Source organism: Phoxinus phoxinus, assembly GCF_949152265.1.
Source record: "Phoxinus phoxinus genome assembly, chromosome: 16".
Lineage (NCBI taxonomy): Eukaryota > Metazoa > Chordata > Actinopteri > Cypriniformes > Leuciscidae > Phoxinus > Phoxinus phoxinus.
In genome coordinates, this window is record NC_136891.1 from 10410092 (window position 1) to 10436319 (window position 26228).

The 26228-nt window shown below is 41.3% G+C and overlaps 1 protein-coding gene across 1 annotated transcript; it reads left to right on the top strand.

Annotated features, from left to right (window-relative positions):
- The first annotated feature begins 3045 nt into the window (after positions 1 to 3045).
- On the top strand, positions 3046 to 26228 carry LOC307012701 (uncharacterized protein). Its single transcript, XM_079639660.1, has 16 exons — positions 3046 to 3116; positions 8070 to 8172; positions 9343 to 9449; positions 9726 to 9771; positions 9943 to 10086; positions 13894 to 14058; positions 16189 to 16335; positions 16437 to 16595; positions 16726 to 16872; positions 23718 to 23864; positions 24155 to 24301; positions 24602 to 24754; positions 24865 to 25020; positions 25381 to 25527; positions 25629 to 25787; positions 25970 to 26228. The coding sequence occupies exons 2-16, from the start codon at positions 8160 to 8162 to the stop codon at positions 26065 to 26067; spliced, it is 1935 nt and encodes a 644-aa protein (XP_079495786.1). The 5' UTR covers positions 3046 to 3116; positions 8070 to 8159; the 3' UTR covers positions 26068 to 26228.

A 26228-nucleotide genomic window follows, 5' to 3' on the forward strand; every position in this document is an offset into this window, starting at 1 on the left:
ATGAGTATTCCTTCAAGTGATGAGGTTACTTTAGAAACCTATTATAATTTGCAGTAATTTAATTTGTCAGTTAACATATAGGTTATGACATCTATGTAAAATGAATAATAGTTTTATGTTTTCGTTATTTTTTTACCATTTCATTGCTAACATCATCTATCAGGTTCCCAGAAGAATGCAAGCTAATCTTAGTAAAGTAACTTTTATCAGTGCTATCGTTATTCTGTATATTGTACGACATCACTAGCGTAAGGCAAAGTTTACATTGTAGGCTATATCATTTTCTCCGTGAGCAGAGATCAGCTGATGTGACGGAGGTGTGAGGTAAAGGGAGAGGTAGAGGGAATGGAAAAAATTAAAACAGGGCCGGTGCCAGTGAATTGCGGAGACGCGAAAGGCGAAGCTTGAATTAACGGGTATGTCCCTCTTTGGCTAATGTACTTTCAAGATGGAGGGGCAACATGGCGACCGACATTCAAACCCCTCACCCGTATGTATTTTCAATGGCATATTATACACTCACGAGAATACTTTATTACTTGAACGAAGTAAATATACATTAATGAGCACATATATTTTTGAAAGAACTAAGTGTTTTTAGCTAAGAATAAACTAAAAAAGTTACACAGTGTAGCTTTAACAATGGTATGTGTCACTTTACAATAGTTTGTGGAATTTTCTCTCATGCTAGTTTACAATTATTTGAAATACCTGATTGGTAAGTGTCAATTTGTGGTGCACAAACAACATACTCTTGCTTGTAAGTAGTACCACTTTAATAAGAACATTTTACTAAAATAGCTAAATAGTTTCTATATTCTTGTATAGTTACAAAAATGACAGCTTAACTGTCCTATATACAAATAGAAGTAATGTTATCATAACACCTGTATTTACAATATGTAGGTAAATACATTGTCAAAATTATTATAAAAAAAGTATATAGTAAATATAAATGCATACAACGGACCACGATATTAAAAATATGGTGAAGCCCATTGTTTCTGTACCTTAATGTATCATTATAACATACAGTATGACGTTTCGTCTGTAATAAAAGCATACCGTTTCGTGTCTAAGCAAATTACACTCCAAAACGTTAGGTGGCGTTACTCGGTTTAGAACGTAAGCACCGCCCCTCACTTCCGGTTCTGGTGCTGGTGTTAGAACGTAAGCTCCGCCCCTTACTTCCGGTTCTGGCGCTGGGGTTCTGAAACTGGTGGTGCTGCGGGTCTGCAGCTGGATACTATAGGACTCAGGAGAGAGATAGCTTGCAAGCGTCTCTTTAACCCGAGGCTCTGTCATACCATGATACTAAATACCCATAACATTACTATAGTAGAAGTTTGGGGATTTAAACACATAAATAGAAACTGTTTTATTCCACGATCTCGACACCTCAGTGTGGAGATGGGGAAAAAACGGCAGTCCCCGACGAGGAGGCTGAGATATAGAGTTGTCCTTATATTAGCCCTCTCATAATGTTGGCTGGCCAGTAAATATTTACCTTAGCAACAGCACTAAATAAAACCTCCTTTTATAAGCTCCTCTTTATCCAACAGAGTTATGAGCTGACTTATTTATTATAGAAACTCATAAACATCTGCCTTATTCATTATATATATATATATATATGTTCTTTATTGTTTTGTTCTCTCTTTCTTAACAAAACACTAACGATACCAATTCCTCGGAACTGGAAAATCGCAGCATAAGTGCCTCATCGCGGGGAGGAGAAATGCAGAGCGTGCTTCTCCCTGAGATAAGGCACTGGATCTGGCAGATGAAAGCTGAGATAGGGCGTGCCCGTCTCAACCCCTCAACAGCGGGACCCGCGCCTCGGGGAACGCGAACCGAACCGTCCTCCTTGAAGAACGCCCGGCGGGAGCGGAGCGTCCTCACGGACAGCTTCTCGCAATCCTCACAGGCAGTCCCCTCGAGAACTGACTGTTGGCATGCTCCACTCCCAAACAAGCTGATGTGTGTGTGTCCGCTCGTGATATAACGTGGGCAGGGAACAACACAACGCTTGTTTGCTCTTTTTTTGCCATAAAATATGTATTGCAACTTGACAGACAACAATAAATAAGACAAGATAGATTCACACAGATATCGCTTCGCTGAAGAAACAGAAGCTGTCACGCTCTGCGTTCAGGGGTGATTTATAGTTCCTGGTCTATGACGTCACCTGACGTCCCGCTCATTCTTTAGGCTGATTTGACACGTGCTTCATGACGCAACACTTGGAAGTGTTCCCATTGCGTAAACGCAGTGGGATTTCCCTTGATAGGGAACAGTGCTACATGCGTAAAGTTCATAGCCAAAGTCTCTCATGTTTTCAACAAACAGAACACTTTTTTCCAAAGATCCAACCATGACTGGAAAAACATTTGAGACAGTAATTTTTTCTGTTAATGGACTTCCCAGTTTCCAATGAAACATAGTCTGAACCTGACTCTTGTAGGCTAATGTCTTGCTTATATTTACAAAATTACATACAACTTGTGCTTTGTCTTTTTAGAGGACCATGCTTTCCCTCAAATCTCATGCACCAAAATTTAGACAGTGGGCCAAATTGTATCATCATTCGCCAGTAATGAGTCATAAAATGATGCTTTGGTATTAGTGATATGTTTGGATATAGAGTCTTAAACAAATTATGGTGATCAATTCTAGCTGCTTTAAAAATACAGCTAATCCTTTGGTAACAACTGGTGCAAAAATTATACTACAAATTTCTTTAAGGAGAAGGAACAATTTCCAGTGACTATCACCTTCACTTAAAAAATTTCCAATCAGGAAAGGCAAAAAAAGGATGAGACACCACATTTGACTTGCATTTTGCTTAAGGGGTTCTCTGATGTTCTTAAATTATGAATGGCACTAGGCATAGTCAAAGCTAATCATTCGGACATTCATCTGATCTAAAGTAAAAAGAGAACATGGCAATAACAAAGGGAATCAAACTTGTCTAGCAGGTTATCCACACAGTCACATTCTTGTGGTGATAACATGTCAAAGAGGCATTCATTTTTGTTGGTGCATAATTTGGCAAGGAAACAAAATCTCAGACACTTAGAAACAAGCTCAGTATCACTTCATGGTTGTTTCCAGAGGTAAGGTAGGAGCGATAAATCAGTATGTTTATTCTATTAAATGTGTATGCTGTAGACGTCCTTTTTTTCAGATTTACGAATTTCAATTGTATAGTAAAATTCCATCAATTTGAATTGAATAATCCTTTCATATTATGAATTCAGAATTTTGAATGAGTAAAAAAACAGTAGAGTAAACAAGTAGAAAAACAGAGTTTTGTATGAATCTTAATGGAAAGGAATCCCAGATAGCATGTAACCATTGAAACAATGTTGAGCCAGTGTTGATGCTTCAACGCTTATTGCATTGAATTAACGTTACAACGTGATGTTCCTTTAGTATCACTTTTGCACCCTCAGTTAATGGTGAAACAATGAGAGATTTCAACCAAATATCAACAGTAATAGTATTGATTCAACATTACAAAGTGATATTTTATCAACATCACTTTTGCACCCTCAGTTAATGTTGAAATAATGTTGAGCTTTCAACCAAAAATCAACGGTAATAGTATTGATTCGACATTACAAAGTGATATTTTATCAACATCACTTTTGCACCCTCAGTTAATGTTGAAACTATGTTGAACAAAAAATCTATGGTAATGCTATTGAATCAACATTACACTGATTGATTCTACATCACCGATGCTGAATCAATATTGAAATTAACAAAAATAATCAATGGTAATATTGTTGAATCAATGTTACACAATGATGTTATGCAAATGATGCAAATAATATTTGGTAATATGGTTTGATCAATGTTGCAATGTGTTTTGTGTTACAATGTGATTCTAAATACATTTTGTTGAAACACTGAAAATACAACTGAAAGGGAATGTCAATGTTGCCATCTGATGTACCAACTTAATGTTGAAACATTAATATTTCAACTACAATTCAATGGTGTGTCAACAAATTCCTGACCATTTCAAAATTTTGGCCGAAAACCTTTTAAAATATAAATGACACCTTTCCAGCAGATTAGTCAGTTAATTTTATTCAAACAATCAATGACAAAAATATATTTAAAGATAATTTCTTTAAAAAGAAAGGGGTAGAAATGGGACAAAAGCATTTCAACCTTTAAAAGTTAAATTGGCTTCAGAAGTCTGATGTCATAACTACAAGTGGTCCAACGGTTCTGGTTTTTAAAAATCTGTCTTACATCTGACTACTGCCTCTTTTCCTTTGGGTTCTCTGAAATCTGAAAAAGAAAGCATGATGTTACTTGAGAACAAGTTAATTCAGTTGTCATACATGCAGTCACATTCAAGAATGTTAATATACTAAACACAATATGAATCACTTTTTAAAAAACAAAATATTCTAACTACGATTATAGTGTCGTTAAATTCTGTTCATTTAATTTATTTATTTCTATTAATGCTTCAATATCTAAAGAAAGCACTATGGCAGGGGTGTCCTATCTCCAGCCCTAATTAAACACACCTGAGGCAGCTAATGAGGTCATCAGGATCAATGAAAACTTCCAGGCAGATGTGTTGGAGCTAAACTCTTCATGAAGAGGAACAAACACCTCTAAGCTATAGCCGTTAACTATCTCAGTTCATTTTCTGTGAAACTACAGCATTCAAATAACATGTTTATCTTGTAGAATAAAAGAGCTTACGTTTTTTTTCAATAAAAAATTCTTTAAAGGGATAGTTTATAAATAAATAAATTACTCACCCTCAAGTCGTTCCAAACTTGTATGAGTTTTTTTCACAAAATAAGATATTTTACAGAATGTTGGTAACCAGAAAGTTGACGGTGGCCATTGATTCCATAGTAGGAAATAAATACCATGCAAGTCAACGGCTAACATCAACTGTCTGGTAGCCAAAATTATTCACTCTTCTTTTGTGTGCAGCAGAAGAAAGAAATTCATGGGGTTGGAACAACTTGAGGGTGATTAATTGATGACATAATTTTCATTTCGGGCTGAACTATCCCTTTGAAGCTGCAGATTCACCTTATGTAGAACTTAATCTATTTAAATATCACAAAATAGCCATGTCAATCACTTTATTAATAAAAACAAGATGTTTTTTTATTTTTTATTGTGTTTCATTGGAAACAAGCTAAACTGAATGGAAATCCGTTACATTTCTCAAATTCAATACAGATTCAGGAATATAAATGATTACCTGGTTAAGTAGTGATAAGGTACAGGATATCATCAAGTCCCAGGTCAGGTGATTACGCTGTCGACAACAACAAGTATAATCACAATACAATTTGTTAGTACTCTTTCCACCAGTGTTTCGACAGGTGGCATGGTCCGCCGAATCAGCGTTTGATTTACAGGGTCGGAAACAGACCACACAATCGCACATCTGTATAAAAGTGAAGTCAACGCATCTTGACCTCTTGGGTTTTTGTGAGAGGATTTTTTCAAAGGCTGGAGAAATTATCTGTAAAAAGTAGGCTAAGTCCTTCCACAGCAAAGAAAATTAATATTTTTGAATAAAAATCTATAAAAAAGTGAGACATTGTGGCTTGATTTCTTCAATTAATATAAATTTTTCATGACCAAAATAACATCATGCACAGTGAGGAGCCTACAGGTTACAAGCTTCACATATAAGAAAAATACAATAAAAAAAAAAAAAGGTTTTTGAATGGCTCGTTGTCAAGGTTGTTTTAGACCAACACCTGCAAGTGACCATAGGTGTCACCGTTGAGACGGGTGTCGGATTGTTTCGAAGCCTCGACACAATATGGCACATTTGTTTCATTGTTTCACGAAGCCTCGATCTGCCCACCACTACTACAAATCACTGTTAGTTCAATGTCACTGAATCCACCAATGTGTGCTGTTGGCTTTCTTGGCAAAATTTCAATGTTTAAAGTGTTTTGGATCAGCATTGAAATTTTGATGTCAACCAAAATTATGGTTTGGATCAAAACTCAACATTGAATAAATTTTACCATGCTGTCTGGGAAGGGAGTGGACTATTTCAATTTATGTGATTCATATTCATAAATGTAGACATATTTTAATTTTGTATTTATTTATGAATACGAATCACATAAACTAAATGGTCCATTCCCGTGTTCCATTAAGATTTAAACAAAATGTTTTATTAAGCTATAGTTTTAACTAATTTAAAATGGTTTCGTCATAATATGAATAATATGTAAGGATCATTCAATTCAATTTGATGGAATTCTGCTATTTGAAGTTATTTTTGATTTAATCTTTTTTTTAAAGCCTTAACATTTTTTGAGTGAAGTTAGAACTTCTTTGATTTTAAAATGTGCTGTTCAGTGCTGTACTTTTTTTAAATCGTCCTCGATCTAGTCATGCAGGAGTATGTTATAAATCTAAAGAGCAAGAATTTTACATAAATGAAGTTAAAGCGTTCAGTTTGGGTCATTGTAATTTATTATTAAAGGATAATTCCGGTATTTAACACCTTGAGTCTATATTGTAGTTTGTTTTGGATGAACAAGAGTGGTGGACAACATTTTTTTGACAATGGTTCCTCTCGAGTTTTTGACTATAATAGAATTGGCCATGGACCCATTTAACATTGGAGTCAATGGGCATGTCCGAAAATGTCATTAAAACAGCCAATAATGTTCGTTTACAAAACTGTTAAACTCACCGAGTGGTTAGTGGTGTTCGTTGATGATTATAAACAATATATCGTCACAATATATGATTCCAATCCGTTTATTTTGCTATAGTGGAACTATTTTTTCAGACACTTCACAACGTGTAACTTCCGCTCAATATTTGAATCTGAAGCGTTAGCACACTCCCGACCACTTGATGGCAATAACCGATGTTTATGTCTCGCGGGACACTCACGGTCACAGCCGAGTTCAACTTCATATTGCACTGGTCAGTGGTCACAAGTAACAATTAATGAAGGTTTTGTTTTTTTATTTCGTTTACTCTCCCGGAGCACAGTTGCTCTGCTCGCTAGCCTTATGAGAAACGGAAGCGAGCAAAAAGACTACATCGACCAAATGTAAACAGCCCCCTTTCCGTTTCCGGTAGCACATTTATATTAACGAGCACTCAGTCCTTCAACAGAATTCAATGGGATTTTACAAAATGACGAATAAAACACGACAGAAACTGTATTTCGCAACACTTTTTGTTTCTGGAACATCAACTAACATCACTAATCACTCGGTGAGTTGCACAGTTTTGAAAACTAATGTTAAAGGTTGTTTTAATGACATTTTCGGACATTTTCGGACATTTAACTCCAATGTTAAATGGGTCCATGGCCAATTCTTTTATAGTCAAAAACTCGAGAGAGGAACCATTGTCAAAAAAATGTTGTCCACCACTCTTGTTCATCCAAAACAAACTACAATATAGACTCAAGGTGTTAAATACCGGAATTATCCTTTAAATTATCTTATTTTATTTTCTGACTGATGCCAATGCACTTCCACACAAGAGTTAACCTTTGCTATAGTAATGTAAATATTTGTTGTAAACATTAATGGATACAACATTTAGACATTGTGGGCCCTATCTTACCGCAATGCAGTGCCAAGCGCGACGCAAGTGTTTTTAGCTCAGTTATTATTTTTTCGTCCTGCGCCACGTTGTTTAAATAGAAAATGCATTTGCGCCCATTTGTTCGCCCATGGTTGGTTTAACGCACGTAAATCGCAAAACACACCCATTACTCATTAAGAGAATAGGGACAACCCTTTTAGACCATGCGCCTAGTCGCCGACCATTTTTCCCGTCGTTAAAATAGCAAAAGTGGATTTGGACACGCCCTAAGTGAACTTGCGCCCTCCGCTTTACACAGCGCTTAGTGCTTCAGATGTTTTATACATTTTTTTATTTATTTAAAAATACCATTCAGTAGTCAAAGTCAGTAGTTTTTTGGTGATTTGTGACAACAACAAAAAAAACCAGCATGAAATTATCATTGATTGTTCAGTTTCATCATTATTATCTGATTTTATATGACAGAATTTCCTATTTTACAGATGTAAGGTGTCTGGATGAGCCATATGATTGCCTTTTATTCTGAAGAAATAGGTTGAAGTTATTTTGACTGACGTACATCAGAGAGAAGCATGGCTGGTCAAGGTACAATAAATGACAAATAAACTTATTTTTGATTTACTGTTAGACCTACTGTCACAAAAATGCTATGGTGCATCTTGTATATTAAACCACTTGAACCTTTAACAGGGATTAGTTTTGCTACACTCTTAAGAAGAAAAAAAAAGGTACAACAGCTCTCACAGGGGCGAAACTCTTCTAAAAGATCCACATTTTGAAAGGTTACTGCCTCTGTGACAGCTATACGATTTTTAGAGTGTAATGACAAATATTTTCTGGCTTTGATTACACCTGTTATCACCCGTCATACTCTTCCACTCCGAAATATTTATAAAAAATAATATATAATATAATTCTGCATAAAGAAGTACAGTATTTATGATTTGTCAGAATACCAGTGGTGGTAAAATAAAAATAAATACTCCTTTTCAATTTTACTTGAGTACAACATTACTTGATTTTTACTTGAAGTATAGTAAAGAAAAGTAGGCTAACTGATCTTCAGATAATCAAACATTTATTTTTATTACCAGAACTTACATGTACTGTACCAAAACATGTTATGTTATTACCAAAACTTATATGCACATCATTTAAAAACATTAAACTTCAGTATTCTTAAATATAAATGTAAAGGGGTGATTGATTTTTATTTCACTTAGATATGTTATTTTAAAGAAATTGCTCATACACACTCTGGGGACATCATAGACTTATTTTACATTTTGTGAAAAGGGCATTATACCACCCCTTTAAGTAACTGATCATTCAAATATGCAAACAAGTGAAAATAACAAAATCTATGTAGTATTTAAAAAATGTATAACAAACAAATGTGTAACAGAGTGGTGATATAATATACAGTAAACATACAATATACAGATATCACATGGGCCAAAATGTGTTCACATTTGAAGAAGTATGCTATGCAAACATACTAGTTTTATACAATGAGCGTAGACAGCTCACACAAACTTTTTTCACACAAAGTTTTGCGGATCTCCCAGTTCTTGGCTCATTTTGAGTTACTCTGCCAGATCATTGAAAATGCTTAGTTTGAATATTTGCTTTGTAAAAGACAGAAGTCAGGCACTACTGTACAATTCTGTTTCATTTTCTTTTCCGAGACCTTTAGTTTCTGGACTACAGGCTAATAAGTGTTTTGTTTTCTAATGGTGTCCGTTTATACTTCAGATACAGGACAGGTATTAAAGTACTTCGCAGGAATCATGGCTTTCCTGCTGACCCATGAATGTGTTGGGCAAACACCTGATTTCCCAAAAACAAGTATAGATTTCCAGGTAGGGGAAAGTTTATTTACTACAGAAACATAAATAAATACAATTATATATAAATAAATACAATACAAAAAATATAAAAACCAACAGATTGCTGTCATTTTCAGAACTTTCAATCATTTGCATTATTAATCAAATGTTTTGTACACATTAAATGCAAATTTAAAATATGCAACATTACATTTTTATTTTATTACTATAAACAAAGCCATGATCACATGATTAAATGATAAAATTTGATATGTAAAATAAATGTATTTTTCTGTTATTTTCTTCTAGTTTTATTCCAGCGACATAGAAGGGCAACTCTATAATATAAGTGCAGGTCTGATTCATGGTTTTGACCTCTACTAATACATGTTATATATATATAAATTAAGATTTGAATTTGTTATTTTGTCTATGAATTGTTTTATCTTGTCCTGTACTTTAATAGTACAGGCCTCCTTATGACAGCATGATTATTAAAATATCCTTCATTTTCTCATATGAATAGAGCCATTGGAATACATTGTGGTTGTGGAATTGAATGCATCCCAAGCTATATCGATTGAACAAATCAGAGCAGCGTTGGCTTTTAATGTGTTTCCACTTCAATTGGACAACAGAACTAAAATTACTGCTGTGAACATTACAACAGGTGAGCAAAAGCCATTTACATCATTCTTACTACTTAAAGGCAGGGTTGGCATTTTTTTTTATAAACACTTTTTGTTATTCAGCTTGAAACTCTCTTCACACCCGGATGGCAATCAATAATAGAAGTGGTCCTAAAGGGTTACAGTAGTTCACCCAAAAATGTAAATGTCATTAATTACTCACCCTCATGTCGTTCCAAACCCGTACGTGTTACGTCAGAAACGAGGACACAATATGCAAGTAAAAGGCTCTTTATTAATAGTCAATAATGACGATGATGATGATAAATCCGGGTGATGCAGGCGGTGACGCGGGGACTTTGATGGTCAGACACGGAGTGATGGGTGAAGTGCAGCGTGCTCTGATGAATGATGACGTAATGCAGACATGAAACGTAATCCAACAAGACGCGAAACCGGAACACAGGAACTCAAGACGGGACACGAGGCACGGAAACAGGATCAGACAACACGGAGACTTCTTGCAATGATCTGACAAAGGAGATGAGAAAGTGGTGAGGATTTATAGGAGATGAGATGAGTGGCAGCTGGTTACTGATCAACTGTAACGATCCGGACACACCCACTCACACACATGTAAACAACAAAGCACGAGACTAGAGAGAGACATTGGATCTATGAACCGTGAAAGTAGTGGAACCCTGAGGACAGACTGACAGTAGCCCCCAGAAGCTTACAAAATTCTCTCCAAAATTTGGACACAAACTGGGGTCCCATGTCAGAAACCACATCTGTCGGGAGGCCATGTATCCGAAAGACGTGGTCAACGACAATCACTGCTGTTTCCTTGGCTGAGGGTAATTTGGGCAAGGGAATGAAATGGGCCGCCTTCGAGAACCGGTCCACCACGGTCAAAACTACCGTGTGACCCTGAGAGGGTGGGACGGCGGGAACAAAATCTAGAGCGATATGGGACCAGGGTCTCGAAGTGACCGGCAGCGGTTGGAGTAACCCATCTGGGGGTCGATTGGAAGTCTTACCAGTGGAACAAACTGAGCAAGCCAAAACAAAATTGGGAATGTCACGAGCCATGAGAGGCCACCAGAACCGTTGCTTGACTAAAAATCTAGTGCGACAGACTCCTGGATGACAAGCCACATTGGAAGAATGCCCCCACTAAATGATGCAGGACCTCAGACCCTCAGGCACAAATAAACGATTCGGTGGGCAACCGACCGGAGGCGTTACCCCTTCTAAGGCCTTCTTGACCTTCGATTCGACCTCCCATACAAGTGTCGAGATGAATAGAGTCTCCGGTAAAATGCACTCGGGAGTAGACGGGCGTTCGGAACGATCAAAAATGCGCGATAAAGAATCGGTTTGATGTTCTTAGAACCCGGGCGGTACGAGAGAGTAAAATCAAAACGACCGAAAAAAAGTGCCCACCGAGCCTGCCTGGAGTTTTTAGCAGTCCGAATGTATTCTAAGTTCTTGTGATCGGTCCAAACGATAAGGTACCCCCGACCCTTCTAACCAGTGCCGCCAATCCTTGACTGCCAACAACTCTGTTCCCAATGTCATAATTGCGTTCAGCAGGAGATAGACAATGAGACAAAAACGCGCACGGATGCATCTTTTCATCTGAGAGAGAGCGCTGGGATAACACTGTCCCCCACCTCTGATGCATCGACCTCCACCATGAACTGACGTGATGGATCAGGGGTTGTCAGAATGGGGGTTGAAATGAAGCAACCCTTCAGTTCGGCAAACGCAGCCTTCCACTCATCCCCCTCCCTGATGCGGACCAAATGATAGGCATTACGTAAATACAATTTTGTGAAGATGGACGCTCCCTGCAACCTCTCGAAGGCTGAAGAATTCAACGGCAAAGGATAAGTATTCTTTACTATGATGTTGTTCAACCCCCGGTAGTCAATACAAGGTCGCAAAGATCCGTCCTTCTTCCCCACAAAAAAAGAAACCCGCCCTCGCTGGAGAAGAGGAAGGGCGGATGAACCCTGTTGCTAGAGAATCAGAAATATATTTCTCCATAGCCTCCCTCTCTGGTGTCGAGAGCGAATATAACTTGCCCTTGGGCGGAGCCGTACCTGGTAATAAATCTATAGCATAGTCATAGGGACGATGCGGAGGGAGAGAAGCAGCCCAAGACTTACTGAACACTTCCTTCAGGTCCAGGTACTCCGCGGGCACGTTAGACAGATCCACTGCCTCCTCCTGCAACACAGGGACAGAAACAGAAGGACAGGCTGACACTAGACAAGACTTATGACACTGATTACTCCACGAAGACAGACTTGAGCTGCCAGTCCACTTTAGGGTTGTGCAGGGTGTGCTAAGGGTGACCACGGACAATGGGTGTAAGGGGAGTGTCCAGGATATAGAAAGAGATGATCTCGGTGTGGTTGCCTTAAGTGATGAGGGTGATGTCTTCTGTGGCAAAAGTGATGGTGGGGAGTTCTTGTCCATTAAGTGCGTGTACAGCAATCTGATGTGTGAGGGGTTTGAGGGGAATCTTGAATTGACGTGCAAATGAGTGATCCATGAAATTACCTTCTGCCCTGGAGTCCAAGAGTGCTTGACAGTCATGAGTGAGTGTTGACCATCTCAGTCTTACCGGAAGGAGGGTAGATGTTGATGAGGTCTTCTCGGCGGAGATCCCACCCGATAGTAGCCTCATACTTACTATCGGGCTTGGCCTTTTACCGGACAGTTGTAAGCATAGTGTCCGGCCCCTCCACAGTATAGGCAAAGGCCCTGGGACCTCCACCTTTCCCGCCTCCAAATTGTGGACCCTCGGCACCTGCCAGAGAGCGTCTACTCATGGCGTGACCTCCAACTCGGGATAGTCGAGCATCAACTCTGAGGGCTAAAGCGATGAGTTCATTAAAAGATTGAGGCAGGTCCAAAGCATAGATCTCTCTCTGGACGCGGTCAGCCAGCCCATGCAGGAACATCTCCCACTGCGCCTCCTCGTTCCATTTGCTCTCCGCTGCAAGGGTCCGGAACTTGATCGAAAAGTCTGACACTGATCTATTTCCTTGACGTAATTCAGCCAGCATTCTTGCAGCTTCTCTTCCGCCGACCGCCCGGCCGAAAACTCTTCTCATCGGAGAGCTCCTGGAACAAGGCGCAGCACGGATCTTCATTCTCCCACACCACCGTTCCCCATAACGCCACTTTCCCAGTCAGGAGGGTGATCACGAAGGCGACCTTGGATCGCTCGGTCTGAAAGGTCTTGGGTTGGAGAGAAAAATGCATGGAACACCGGGTTAGAAAAGTTCTGCAAAATCTTGGATCACCTGAATAGGGCTCTGGGGCTGGTAGGCATGGCTCCGACTGGGATGGGCTCTCCAATGGTGTGGGGGGAGCGGCCGGTGTGGGCGGCGCAGTGGGAGCTCGTAGCTGTTGGATCTGCTGGGTGAGCTCTGACATCTGCAACACTAACGCCTGAACAGCGCGACCAGTCTCATTTAAATTCTTCTCTTGAATGTCCAAACGAGCCATACTGTTACTCAAACAGTCCTCCATGGTCGGCGCTGATGTACTTGCTGTATCCATCCTTGGTCAGATCGTTCTGTTACGTCAGAAACGAGGACACAATATGCAAGTAAAAGGCTCTTTATTAATAGTCAATAATGATGATGATAAATCCGGGTGATGGAGGCGGTGACGCAGGGACTTTGATGGCTTTGGAGACACTCTGAAGGGAGGGCGGGATCTCATGCTTTCAAAGCTAGCTTACTATTGCTAGCCTCTGCGAAATTGCCAACCCTACCTTTAATTTTCATCTTTACTGTTGTTAACCAGTTCTGTTATATTTACATTAGTGTGCCAGCCAAATGTGACAGAATACCAGTGCGTATGTGAAGATGGTTATGCATGGTCATACAACAACTGCAAGACATATGAGGCCTGTGATGACATCAGTCTGGGCTCATGTGGATGTATCAGTGGTATTCCGAGTGATGGAGAGATGTGTGTGCTGGAGAGCGGTAAGAATCATGACCAAACAAGCCAACTGCAAATGCACCCAAAAAAAGCTGTAAAAAAGTTTGTAATGTTAAAAGAAAAATAACGATACAATTAAACAATAATAATAAAAAAACTCTTAATTGGTTAACTTGTTACCTTTACATATGCAGTTTTAATATATACAGTATATATATTTGAAATTATTTGCAAATACATGTAATTTACATTGAAAGTCTATATCATATTTAAGTCTTGTACATATTTTTACATTTAAATTTATTTTATAAGAACATTTTTATATTTCAATTTCTTATTTTTTACAGCTTTTACACATGTAGGATTTGACAAATACTAATGTACAAAGTTCACTTAATACGTAGAAGGCTAAATTGTACTGTATGTACTTAAACATTGCTTTATTGTTAATAGAATTTATTATATAAATTGATATATTGTACTTGAAAGTACATATAAATTACAAATGCAATGTACAAGTATTACAACGTAAAAGATTATTATTGTGTACATTATGGTGGAATCTGGCTTGTCCCGTAGATGGTCTGCTTGCACGCTTTAACATTGCGCATAAGCTGATCCGATTCCTTGCAAATTCCGCTATGTTTTTCCGCCAGGCTTTTAAATGGAATGGGAGAGGACACTCTGATTGGTTTATTGCACGTTACGCCCAAAACACACTCATTACTCGTTAAGAGAATAGGGACAACCCTTTTAGACCATGAGCCGGGCGCGCCGACCATTTTTCCCGTTGTTAAGCAAAAATTGGATTCAGACACGCCTTATGTGCACTTGCGCCGTACGCTTTAGACTGTGCGCTTAGATCCTTAAAATAGGAAAGAGGAAATCACATCAAAATGGGTTCAGCATATCAGTAATTGGACACTGTTGTATAAAAATGATCTGAATCAGAATCGGCTGATCTCTATTGCAGAGTAAGAACATTCATAAAAATACAGCAAAACAACAACATTCCAGAAGGAGTCCGTGGCATCAAGAAAAACTGGTTCATAGTTTCACTTTTGTTCGGCTATACTAGCTTCTGTTCTGTCTGTTTTAGTGGGGGTTTTTTGCAGCCCCACCTTCTACCTACGAGATTGACATTGATGTGAGATTCTTTGACTTGTTCCTGGTGAACTACTTAAGTCTAATCACAAACATCAGCCTGCCTCTCATTCTGAGCAACAGCATAAATATCACAATTGTCAACGTGACTGAGAGCAGAAAGCTTTGTTACACAGTGTTTGCACAATATTATTTTTTTAATTTTTTTATTCAATTAGTTGTATATTTCGTGAGCTTAGAATTATAAGGATCTATCTCCACTTTTGGTCGAAATTGAGTTTTTGACATAATCTGATCCATTATGTGTTTATTTAATGCCTGTGTGGTGATATTTTTTGTCACGAACACACACAGGAACAGGTAGATCCAAGAGCAGTATTCTTTATTAAAAGGGTAATCCGTACTCACAATCAGTCCAGGCAAGGGTCGAAATCAAAAGGCAATCCAAAGAACACAAGACATAAACGATCAACAGGAAACGGAAGTGTGGGGACAAAATACAAGGACTCTATGACAAACACTGAAACAGACATGGTATATATACACAAGTGCAAACAAGGTGACGAGAAAAAGCTGAAGGAAATGAACAATCAGTGACAGACAGGATTATGGGAAATGTAGTGAAAATGCCTAGACACCGTGAAAACTGAGACCTCTAGTGTTAAACCCAGGGAACCACCAGACACTGTGAAATTTTTGTAAAACAAATATTTTGTTAGTAGTTATTAATACTTGTAACAGTTTTTGTTTTCACCTAAAATTCACCCAAGAATATATATAGTTTAAAGTTAATGATTATCATCAAGTATTATACATATTTAGTATCATTTAAAATGTCTCAGGGTAACTGGTACAAATGTCTCATTTCCAAATAAGTAAAACAAAATGTTAAAAGGTTGCATTATTACATGATATTACATAATAACAAGAAAATACATATGAAAAAATTTATTCAAATTAAGACAGTCACGCGCAAAGACCTTCACCCACTGATCGACTGCCCTCATTGGTTCGATTTAGCCGGGCCGTACTAATTGTTTGGCTCAACCTGCTTCTGTTTGTTCTTGCAGTGCTGCCTTCTAAATACATGATTGACATTGATGTGAGATTATTTGACTTGTTCCTGGTGAACTACTTACGAGATCTCATCAGAAATATCAGCCTGCCTTTGACTCTGAGCAACAGCATAAATATCACAGATATCGACATGACTACTGGTGAGAGCAGAATGTTTCATCATGGCACATACTAAGATGAGTTCAGTATTAGGACAAATTGACAGTTTAAACACAGATTAATAAATCCTATTCTATTACAGTGTGTGGGTTAAATGGAACACAATATGAGTGCAAGTGTGAGGAGCGTCATGTTTGGCCCAATGACACCTGCAGGGCCTATCATGAGTGTGATGAGATTGTGGGAGGCACTTGTGGATGTATTCAAGCTCTCCCTTCAGAGGGTCCGCTTTGCCAGAGAGGTGAGAAAACACATTAGATCACAAATATACTGATTGTAATTGTAGTAACATGACCAGTATGATTTTACTCAGTGACACTTGACACGTTTTGGTGGTTTAGAATAGCTTTTCTCACTCTTTTTTTCCCCAGACATCAATGAATGTGAAGATGCAGTGTCAGTTTGTGGTCAATACTCAGATTGTATCAACATCATAGGGAGTCACATGTGTTCATGCTGGAGTGGATTTAATACCTCCAATAAAGACAGTCCTGTGAGCCGCAACATGTCATGTCAGGGTGAGTATTATCAACTGATTTTGTTTTCTGTTTTTACCTCATAGAATTAAGAGTACAGAGCTGCTATATCTTTACAGTTTGTGTGAATACTGCTGTGAATTTTAGCTGTTCTTGTTTGAAGAATGACATCACCAAACTAATTATTAATTTTACTCTTTTCCATCTTCTTGGAATTATAATGTATATGAATGGTCTTTCATGCCTTTGTTTTTTTTTTGGCCACTGTAACACACAAAAAACAGAATGCCAGTTTATTTTGCTTAAAACGTATAACCGTACTTTTCATTACATTATTGTGTTAATATACCTACTTAAGTATTATCAACTGAGTGAGTATTATCAACTGATTTTGGTTTCTATTTTAGTCTCATTAACTTGAGAGTGCAGAGCTGTTGTATCTTTACAGTTTGTGTGAATACGTACTCGGTTACTAACGTAACCTCGGTTCTCTCTAGGAGAGGGAACGAGTACTGCGTCGAAAGAACGCTACGGGAAAGATATTTCTTTGTCGAGATTGAAGCCTAAAATTAATCCTTAATTTTGTAATATTGTAAAACGCTTTTCTGAAGCATACAACCTAGGCGGAGCAATACAGCTCACCCATTGGCTGCTCTGCCAGAAAAGCACAGCCTATGCGAGGCCAGAGACGCTGACCAATGAGGACGCTTCGCGCCCTTCTGCGTCACCTCCCGCCCAAACAGGCGTGGCCTAGGCCTATAAATACGAGCATAGCTGTCTAACACGCCGATTTTCGTCAATGAAGCGACGCAGCGTGGGCACGCACGGCCATGAGACGCAGTACTCGTTCCCTCTCCTAGAGAGAACCGAGGTTACGTTAGTAACCGAGTACGTTCTCTTACGTAGAGTTCTCTCGTACTGCGTCGAAAGAACGCTACGGGAACCCTATGCAAACCGCTGTGCGTGCTCTTGGATCGACACAGACACCTAAGGGCGCGCGCGCCCTGGTATACAAGCGCCTACCCCAAGAAGTATAGGGAGAGCGGCTAAAATAGCATCATCCCATATAGTAGTGCCTCTTAAGGCATAATAGCATATATATGTAAATATAGATATATATGAGGGGTAATAGCATGCTCATGGGACACATTGTCAGTGAGTGATGCTTAAACATTGAAGTGACCTGGGCCGCAGCGCGGGGCAGGAACACTTATACATATTAACATTGAAGTGACCTGGGCCGCAGCGCGGGGCAGGAACACTTATACATATTAACATCGAAGTGACCTGGGCCGCAGCGCGGGGCAGGAACACTTATACATAGTCTTCTAGACCGAGAGCAGTTTAGCCTGCAACGCAGGAACCTCTAGGTTATAGAACCTAATAAATGTAGACGGGGAGGCCCAGCCTGTCGCCATACAGATATCTTGTAACGAGATTCCGCTATACCAAGCCCATGAAGAGGCCATGCCTCTCGTGGAATGTGCTCTGATGCCCAAAGGGCATTCCAAGCCTCTAGATGCGTAGGCTAGCGCAATGGCGTCCACTACCCATCGAGACAGACTCTGTTTCGTTGCGGCTCGTCCCTTGGAGCGCCCGCTGAACGAAACAAAGAGCTGCTCCGTCTGTCGAAAAACAGCGGAGCGGGACACGTAAGCTCTTAATGCCCTGACCGGGCAAAGGGAGCTATTTCCGTCCTCTGAGGCCGGCAGGGCCGACAGGGAGATGACCTGAGCCCTGAACGGTGTGTTGAGGGACTTAGGCACGTACCCATGCTTCGGTTTCAATACGACTACAGAGTCGTTTGGCCCGAACTCCATACAAGAAGCTCTCACTGAGAGCGCTTGCAAGTCTCCCACACGCTTCACTGAAGCGAGAGCCAAAAGAAACACGGTCTTGAGAGACAGGTGTTTCATGTCAACTGAGTGAATAGGCTCGAAAGGGGCCCCTTTCATAGCGTTCAACACTGTAGAAAGGTCCCAAACGGGGACTGAAGGAGGCCTTGGAGGGTTTAACCTCCTGGCGCCTCTCAGGAAGCGGACCACCAGGTCGTTCCTGCCTAGTGAACGGCCAAGCGTTGGATTAACGAACGCTGATATGGCAGCCACATAGACTTTGAGCGTGGATGGGGTTCTTCCCTTATCCAATAGCTCTTGCAAGAAGGAGAGAATCTCCGGTTCTCCGCACTGAAGTGGTGACAGACCTTGATCTGAACACCATCCAGAGAACACCGACCATTTGGAAGCGTAGAGCCGTCTAGTAGACGGAGCCCTAGCTTGTTCGATCGTGTCTAACACTCCTCTTGGGAGGTTAGCGGGTACCCGTTTATGGCCCATACGTGTAGGGACCAAAGCTCGGGGTGAGGATGCAGAATCGAGCCCTTGGCCTGTGAGAGGAGGTCTCTCCTCACTGGAATCGGCCACGGGGCAGTACTTTTCAGTCGCATCAAAGCTGGGAACCAGGTCTGATTCGTCCAGAATGGAGCAACTAGCAGTACTGAGCATCCGCTCTCCTTGATACGCTCCAGCACTTGAGGCAGGAGTGAGACAGGAGGAAAAGCATAGAGCGGGCGGCGGGGCCAGACTCTGGCCAGCGCGTTCGCGCTCTTCGAAAAGAATTCTGGGCAGTGAGCGTTTTCCTGGTTTGCAAACAGGTCTATTTCCGCTCTGCCGAACGTTTTCCACAGCAGACGCACTGTCTGTGTGTGTAGGGACCACTCTCCCGTAGGAACGTTGTTCCGTGAGAGTCTGTCCGGGCCTACGTTCAAGTGGCCTGGCACGTGCATTGCTCTTAACGAGCGCAGGTTGTGCTGGGCCCACACCAGTATGCGTTCCGCTAACCTGAATAGGTTCCGGGATCTCACGCCACCCTGGCGGTTTATGTAGGCTACTACCGACATGTTGTCCGAGCGGACCAGGACGTGGTGTCCTTTTATCCGGGGACAGAAGCGCCTCAGCGCAAAGTCCACTGCCATCATTTCCAGGCAGTTTATGTGCGGTAGTTTGGCTCGCTCTGCCCACTGGCCAAAGAGCGGTCTGCCGTCGAGCAGTGCTCCCCAGCCTGAGGTGGACGCGTCCGTGGACACCACCTTCAGGCTCGAGGAAGTCCCCAGGCTTACACCTGACCGGTACCAGTCTGACGCTCTCCATGGTGTCAGGGCTGAAATGCATTCCTGAGTGACCTTGAGGCGATAACGACCGTGTAACCATGCTCGGCGCGGTACGCGCGCTCTCAACCAGAACTGTAGTGGGCGCATGCGCAGCAGGCCCAACTGCAGTACTGTTGAGGCTGAGGCCATGAGGCCCAGCATTTTCTGAAATCTCCTGAGTGGCACTATGTGGCCGCTGCGGAAGGATTTCGCCATTTGCAGGGTATTTCGCCTGCGCTGTGATGACAGCTGTGCTGTCATAGACAGTGAGTTCAGATCCAGTCCTAAAAAGGAGATCCTTTGACTGGGAAACAGTGAACTTTTCTCCCAATTGACTCTCAGACCTAAGCACTCGAGGTGATCGAGAATTAGGGTCTTGTGGCGGATGAGTTCTGAAGGTGATTGAGCTAGAATCAGCCAATCGTCCAAATAATTCAGAATTCGAATGCCGCGGAGTCTCAGGGGTGCCAGCGCCGCGTCCATGCACACTGTAAATGTACGAGGTGCTAGAGACAGGCCGAATGGCAGGACTGTGTACTGATATGCCTGGCCCTCGAAGGCGAATCTCAAAAATCGCCTGTGACGTGACGCAATTTGTATGAAAATACGCGTCTTTCAGATCTATTGTCATAAACCAGTCTCCTCGGCGAATCTGCGCGAGGATAGCTCTGGTCGTGAGCATTCTGAACTTTCGCTTTGTCAGCGCTTTGTTCAGATGCCTGAGATCTAAAATGGGTCTGAGACCCCCGTCTTTTTTCGGTTCCAGAAAATATCTGCTGTACAGACCCCCTTCGCTCTGAGCTTGAGATAAAGGCTCTATGGCCCCTTTGCTCAATAGCTTCGCTATTTCGGCTCGAAGTAGATGTGCTACTTCTGTTTTCACCGTAGTTTCGACTTTCTCCGTGAAACGGGGAGGGCGTCGATGAAACTGTAGCGAATAGCCTCTTTTTATAGTCTCTAGCACCCATTCTGAGACCCCGGGAAGTCATTCCCATGCATCTGCACGTGTGACTAGGGGTTGAATATAATCTGGGCCCTGGTCGCGAAATGGCGGCGACACGAGAGCAACCGTGTGCTGTGACATGGACGCCGTGGCGTGTGAGGCGGGGGGCATGTTTAACACAGTATGCATCCCGCGCGCGCTCAGCTCTCTGTGTCGAGAGAGAGCGCGCGGGACGAGTCCCGTAGGGCTCGTTATGTTTGTAAATAAACGTGGGCGCTTGGTGGCGGGCACATTTATAACACCGGGGACACTGTTTTTGTGTACTGACTGACCGTTCGTTAGTTTCGTTTTTACAGAAAACCGCGGAACGTGCAGTGTGTAGTGGTTGTGGGCACTTGGCAGTGGGTCACGCTCACTACATGTAAAACACAATCGGCATGAGCCGATTTTATGTGTGCAGACCCTGTGTTGTTCAGGGCTGTGCTTGCACGGGTTGAAAAACCGGGCTCTGGTCGCGAAATGGCGGCGACACGAGAGCAGTCGTCTGCTGTAACATGGGCGCCATTGCAGCGTGATGCGGGGGCGCGCTTAATCGAGCGGGCAGCCCGCGCGCGCTCTCTCTTTCAGCTGCGGTGCGAGCCCCGTACGGCTCGGCATGTTTGAGAATAAATGTGGGTGCGTGAACGCGGGTACATTTATAGCACTGGGAAGTACTGTCTATTAGAACTGACTGACCGTGCATTGGTTTCGTTTCATAGAAACCGTGTGACATGTAGCTTGTAGTGATTGTGGGCGCTTGAAAACGGGCACGCTCACTACATATAATGCACAATCGAAATGAGTCGATTTATGTGTGCAAGCCCTGTATGTGTAGGGCTGTGCTTGTGTGTACGAATGGGCACTAGGTCGTGGGCATTACGGATACACACATTACATCATCGGCTGTGGCCGGGACACCGTGTAGCACAGAGAGTACTGTCTATCAGAACCGACTGACCGTGCATTCGTTTCGTTTTTACAGAAACCACGGGACATGCAGTGTGTAGTGATTGTGGGCACTGAAAAGCGGGCACGTTCACTAACTTACATGTGAAGCACAACCGACATGAGTCGATTTTATGTGTGCAAGCCCTGTATTGTGTAGGGCTGTGCTTGTGTGTACGAATGGGCACTAGGTCGTGGGCATTACGGATACACACATTACACCATCGGCCGTGGCCGGGACACCAGTAAATACATTTTCAGATTTACCTGGGGCGTCGTGAAAACGGCGTCTGTGTGCAGGCAAACGGGCATTGATGCCGATTTGGTGACTGCAAAATACACTGGCACGGTCGCGAATGTTGGGACTGTGCGAGCGAGACATTTTAGTGAAATCCGGCCGCGGCGGGATTTTAACACTGTAGCTTTCCTCGAAGCAGAAATGCGCATCCTGGCTGAAACCGGGGCTTTCCGGGACTCCGCGATTTCTTCGTGAATTCAGGAAGAAAAAGGCGCGGGTCGTGAGGACGGTAACGTACGTTCCTCTGCAGAAAAGCAGCCATCCAGCCGGTAAGCGCATCGATGCTGGTCTTTCTCCGTCGACGCTCACGAGCGGCGGGGGAGGGGAGATCCTCGGAGCTCGCCCATCCCTCGCTACCCGAAGCGAGGAGAGAACAGCAGTCGTCCTTCACAGACACGGCTTCATCTTCCTCATCCATGACGGACGCGGCGGCACACAGCGGCCCTTGTCCGTCGGTCAGAGAGTCGAGCGAAGCGGGCGGAGAAGCTAGCGGCAGCAGCGGCGAGCACCTCGTGGTGAAGGGAGGTTCCGGGCTCCGCTGAGCACGGCGCTTTTCACGGCGCGGCACTACAGCGGGCGGAAAAGGTGCAGCTTCAGTAAATGAACGCCAGGCGAGTCCGCAGAGTCACCGTAGGCATCAAATCACAGTGATGGCAGCCGCCATCGACGAGAGCTGAAGCTGCGTGATACTCACAGGCAGGAAACACAAGCACGTGGTCCCCGTCGCTGAGCGGGGCTCTACACGAGCCACAGGAGGTGCGAGACATCTTGAAAAAGACGCTCGGCTCTTTTAGTGTGGAAAAACTGTGTGACGCGACGGCGAACACACACACAAAACACACACACATAATGTAAAGGATATTCCACGCCGGAGAAGCGCAGCAGGGAACGGCGGCTGAAGGCGGCGATGACCAGCGGCTTCAGGTAAGAGGCGCGTCCTGCTGAGGTGCTTGTTCCAAACGGCTGTGGCGGCTCGAATCAATCCAGCGATGCGTGCAGCTTCGTTGAATTTAAGAAAATCGGCGTGTTAGACAGCTATGCTCGTATTTATAGGCCTAGGCCACGCCTGTTTGGGCGGGAGGTGACGCAGAAGGGCGCGAAGCGTCCTCATTGGTCAGCGTCTCTGGCCTCGCATAGGCTGTGCTTTTCTGGCAGAGCAGCCAATGGGTGAGCTGTATTGCTCCGCCTAGGTTGTATGCTTCAGAAAAGCGTTTTACAATATTACAAAATTAAGGATTAATTTTAGGCTTCAATCTCGACAAAGAAATATCTTTCCCGTAGCGTTCTTTCGACGCAGTACGAGAGAACTCTACGTAAGAGAACTAGTGTGAGTTTTAGCTGTTCCTGTTTGAGTTGTGACATCACCCAACAAATAATTCTTTTTTCCCCGTCTTGGAATTATAATATCAATACTTTTGTTTAAATACCAAAAGTCTTTCATGTCTTTAGCCTCTTTGCCTTAATACAGTCAAAACAACAGTTCTATTTTTCATTTGTTTGTTTTTCCCCCATAGATATAAATGAATGTCTGGTCAGTCCATCTGTATGTGGTCCAGATTCCAACTGTACAAATGAAATAGGAAGTTACAATTGCTCATGTTTGGATGGATTCACTGTAACAAACTCAAATCTCACCATCAGCATCAATAACACATGTAGAGGTAAATCCTATAATCATGTTTATTTATAGTCTAATTTTGGAAAATAACCTAGTGTAGGTTTTGTAGACGTTTAATTTTTCAATCAAATCATATTTAACACTGTTTGTTGTTTAATTAACAGTTGACCAGCAATGTTGTTTTTCAACTGTTGCATGCTAAATTGTATTTATCTTCTATTTATAAAGTATCTAAAACATAAAAAAAAAAAATAATAATTGAATTAAAGTGGCATTAGTATTTCAGTGTTCCTGATAACAATAAAACCTTTTTCATATCTTCCTGTAATATAGATGTGAATGAATGTCTAAAGACATCAGAGTTCTGTGGTCCAAACTCTCCTTGCATCAACTCAATCGGGAGTTACAACTGTTCCTGCTTAATTGGGTTTACTGAAACAAATATGAATCAACCAGTCAGTACCAGTAACCCATGCAATGGTGAGCATGTAGAAAATATACTTAATGATGTATTTTATTTATATTGTAAGTAAATTTGACAGAAATATCGATTCAATCTATTATATGGTTTGGTGTGTGTTTCTGTAATTTCTGTTTTCATCCATGATAAAAGCTGCTTAAATACATAATCAAGTTGTTTAAAAAAAACTGTTACATGAAATCCTATTGGCCTGAAAAAATCATTGTCTGTTAATCATTTTCTTTTGTTCACTTTGATTATTGTATTTGTAGGTCAAAGGCATTGTCATGATTTCTTTTTTTAAATCTTTTTTTCTACAGTGACTCTACCTTTGACTGAATATCTGATTGAAATTCAGATCAATAGTGTGGATAGTAGCGTCACTGATCAGCTGAGGACCCTTCTGATGTCTTTTAATTTGCCCTACATACTCAGTGACAGCACTAACATCACAGAAATCAACATAACTACTGGTACGAGCTCTGTCTCTGCTTTGTAATGTTGAATAGCTAAGAATAAACTCTGTACATCATGAATACTGACTTAGATTATTTGATGTTTGGATTCTTCTTCTGCTTTTCAGTGTGTTCATTGAACCAAACGCAGTATCAATGTAAATGTGAGGGTCTGTTTGTTTGGCCAAATAACACGTGTCACTCATACGAGGCCTGTGATGTCATCACTGATGGATCATGTACATGTATCAATGGCCTTCCAGCGGATGGACAGTTCTGTCGAGGTCAGACACTGGCATCATTCTACGACAACATCAGTTTTATCCCTTTAATTAATTTTTCTGCTTTGATTTTCCTGCATTTTGCTACTAGGATTCACGGACTGATGTGCTTGTTGTTTTTATTTGCTAATAGCTCTGTATATTCCAAATTTGAAGTTACTGAATATATATATATATATATATATATATATATATATATATATATATATATATATATATATATATATATATATATATATATATTAGTTCACTCAAGTGGAACCAATGTTTTAGTCATTGGTATACATTCTTATACTTTTAGTCAGTATAAGAATATAATCGTACTAATTGTTTGGCTCAACCTGCTTCTGTTTGTTCTTGCAGTGCTGCCTTCTAAGTACATGATTGACATTGATGTGAGATTCTTTGACTTGTTCCTGGTGAACTACTTACGGAATCTCATCAGAAATATCAGCCTGCCTTTGACTCTGAGCAACCGCATAAATATCACAGAAATCGACATGACTACTGGTGAGAGCAGAATGTTTCATAATGTCACATACTAAGATGACTTCAGTATTAGGACAAATTGACAGTTTGAACACAGATTAATAAATCATATTCTATTACAGTGTGTGGGTTAAATGGAACACAATATGAGTGCAAGTGTGAGGAGCGTCATGTTTGGCCCAATGACACCTGCAGGGCCTATCATGAGTGTGATGAGATTGTGGGAGGCACTTGTGGATGTATTCAAGCTCTCCCTTCAGAGGGTCCACTTTGCCAGAGAGGTGAGAAAACACATTAGATCACAAATGTACTGATTGTAATTGTAGTAACATGACCAGTATGATTTTACTCAGTGACACTTGACACGTTTGGTGGTTTAGAAAATGTTTAACATTTATGTAATGTATGTTTGTTTGTTTGTTTGTTTGTTTGTTTGTTTGTATACTTTATTGTCCTTTTTCAGGAAATTTGTCTTGGACTCAAAGCTGCATTTATACACAAATACATACATACAACATATGCACACACAAACCAATAAATAAAAAGCTCAAATCTATATGAGCATTACCAGACTACATTACTACATCTAGCTATTTAACATATTAATAGATACAGGAATAAATTACTTTTTGTAACGGTTGCTCTTACATAATGGGACTCTATACCGTCTTCCTGATGGTAGCATCTGATACATTGAAAATAAAACATGGCTTGAATCACTC

Excerpts from the sequence above, each read along its gene's own strand:
- LOC307012701 (XM_079639660.1), top strand. Across the intron at positions 9,450-9,725 it reads AAACAAGTATAGATTTCCAG|TTTTATTCCAGCGACATAGA; the intron begins GTAGGGGAAAGT and ends ATTTTCTTCTAG. Across the intron at positions 16,596-16,725 it reads GGGTCCGCTTTGCCAGAGAG|ACATCAATGAATGTGAAGAT; the intron begins GTGAGAAAACAC and ends TTTTTTCCCCAG.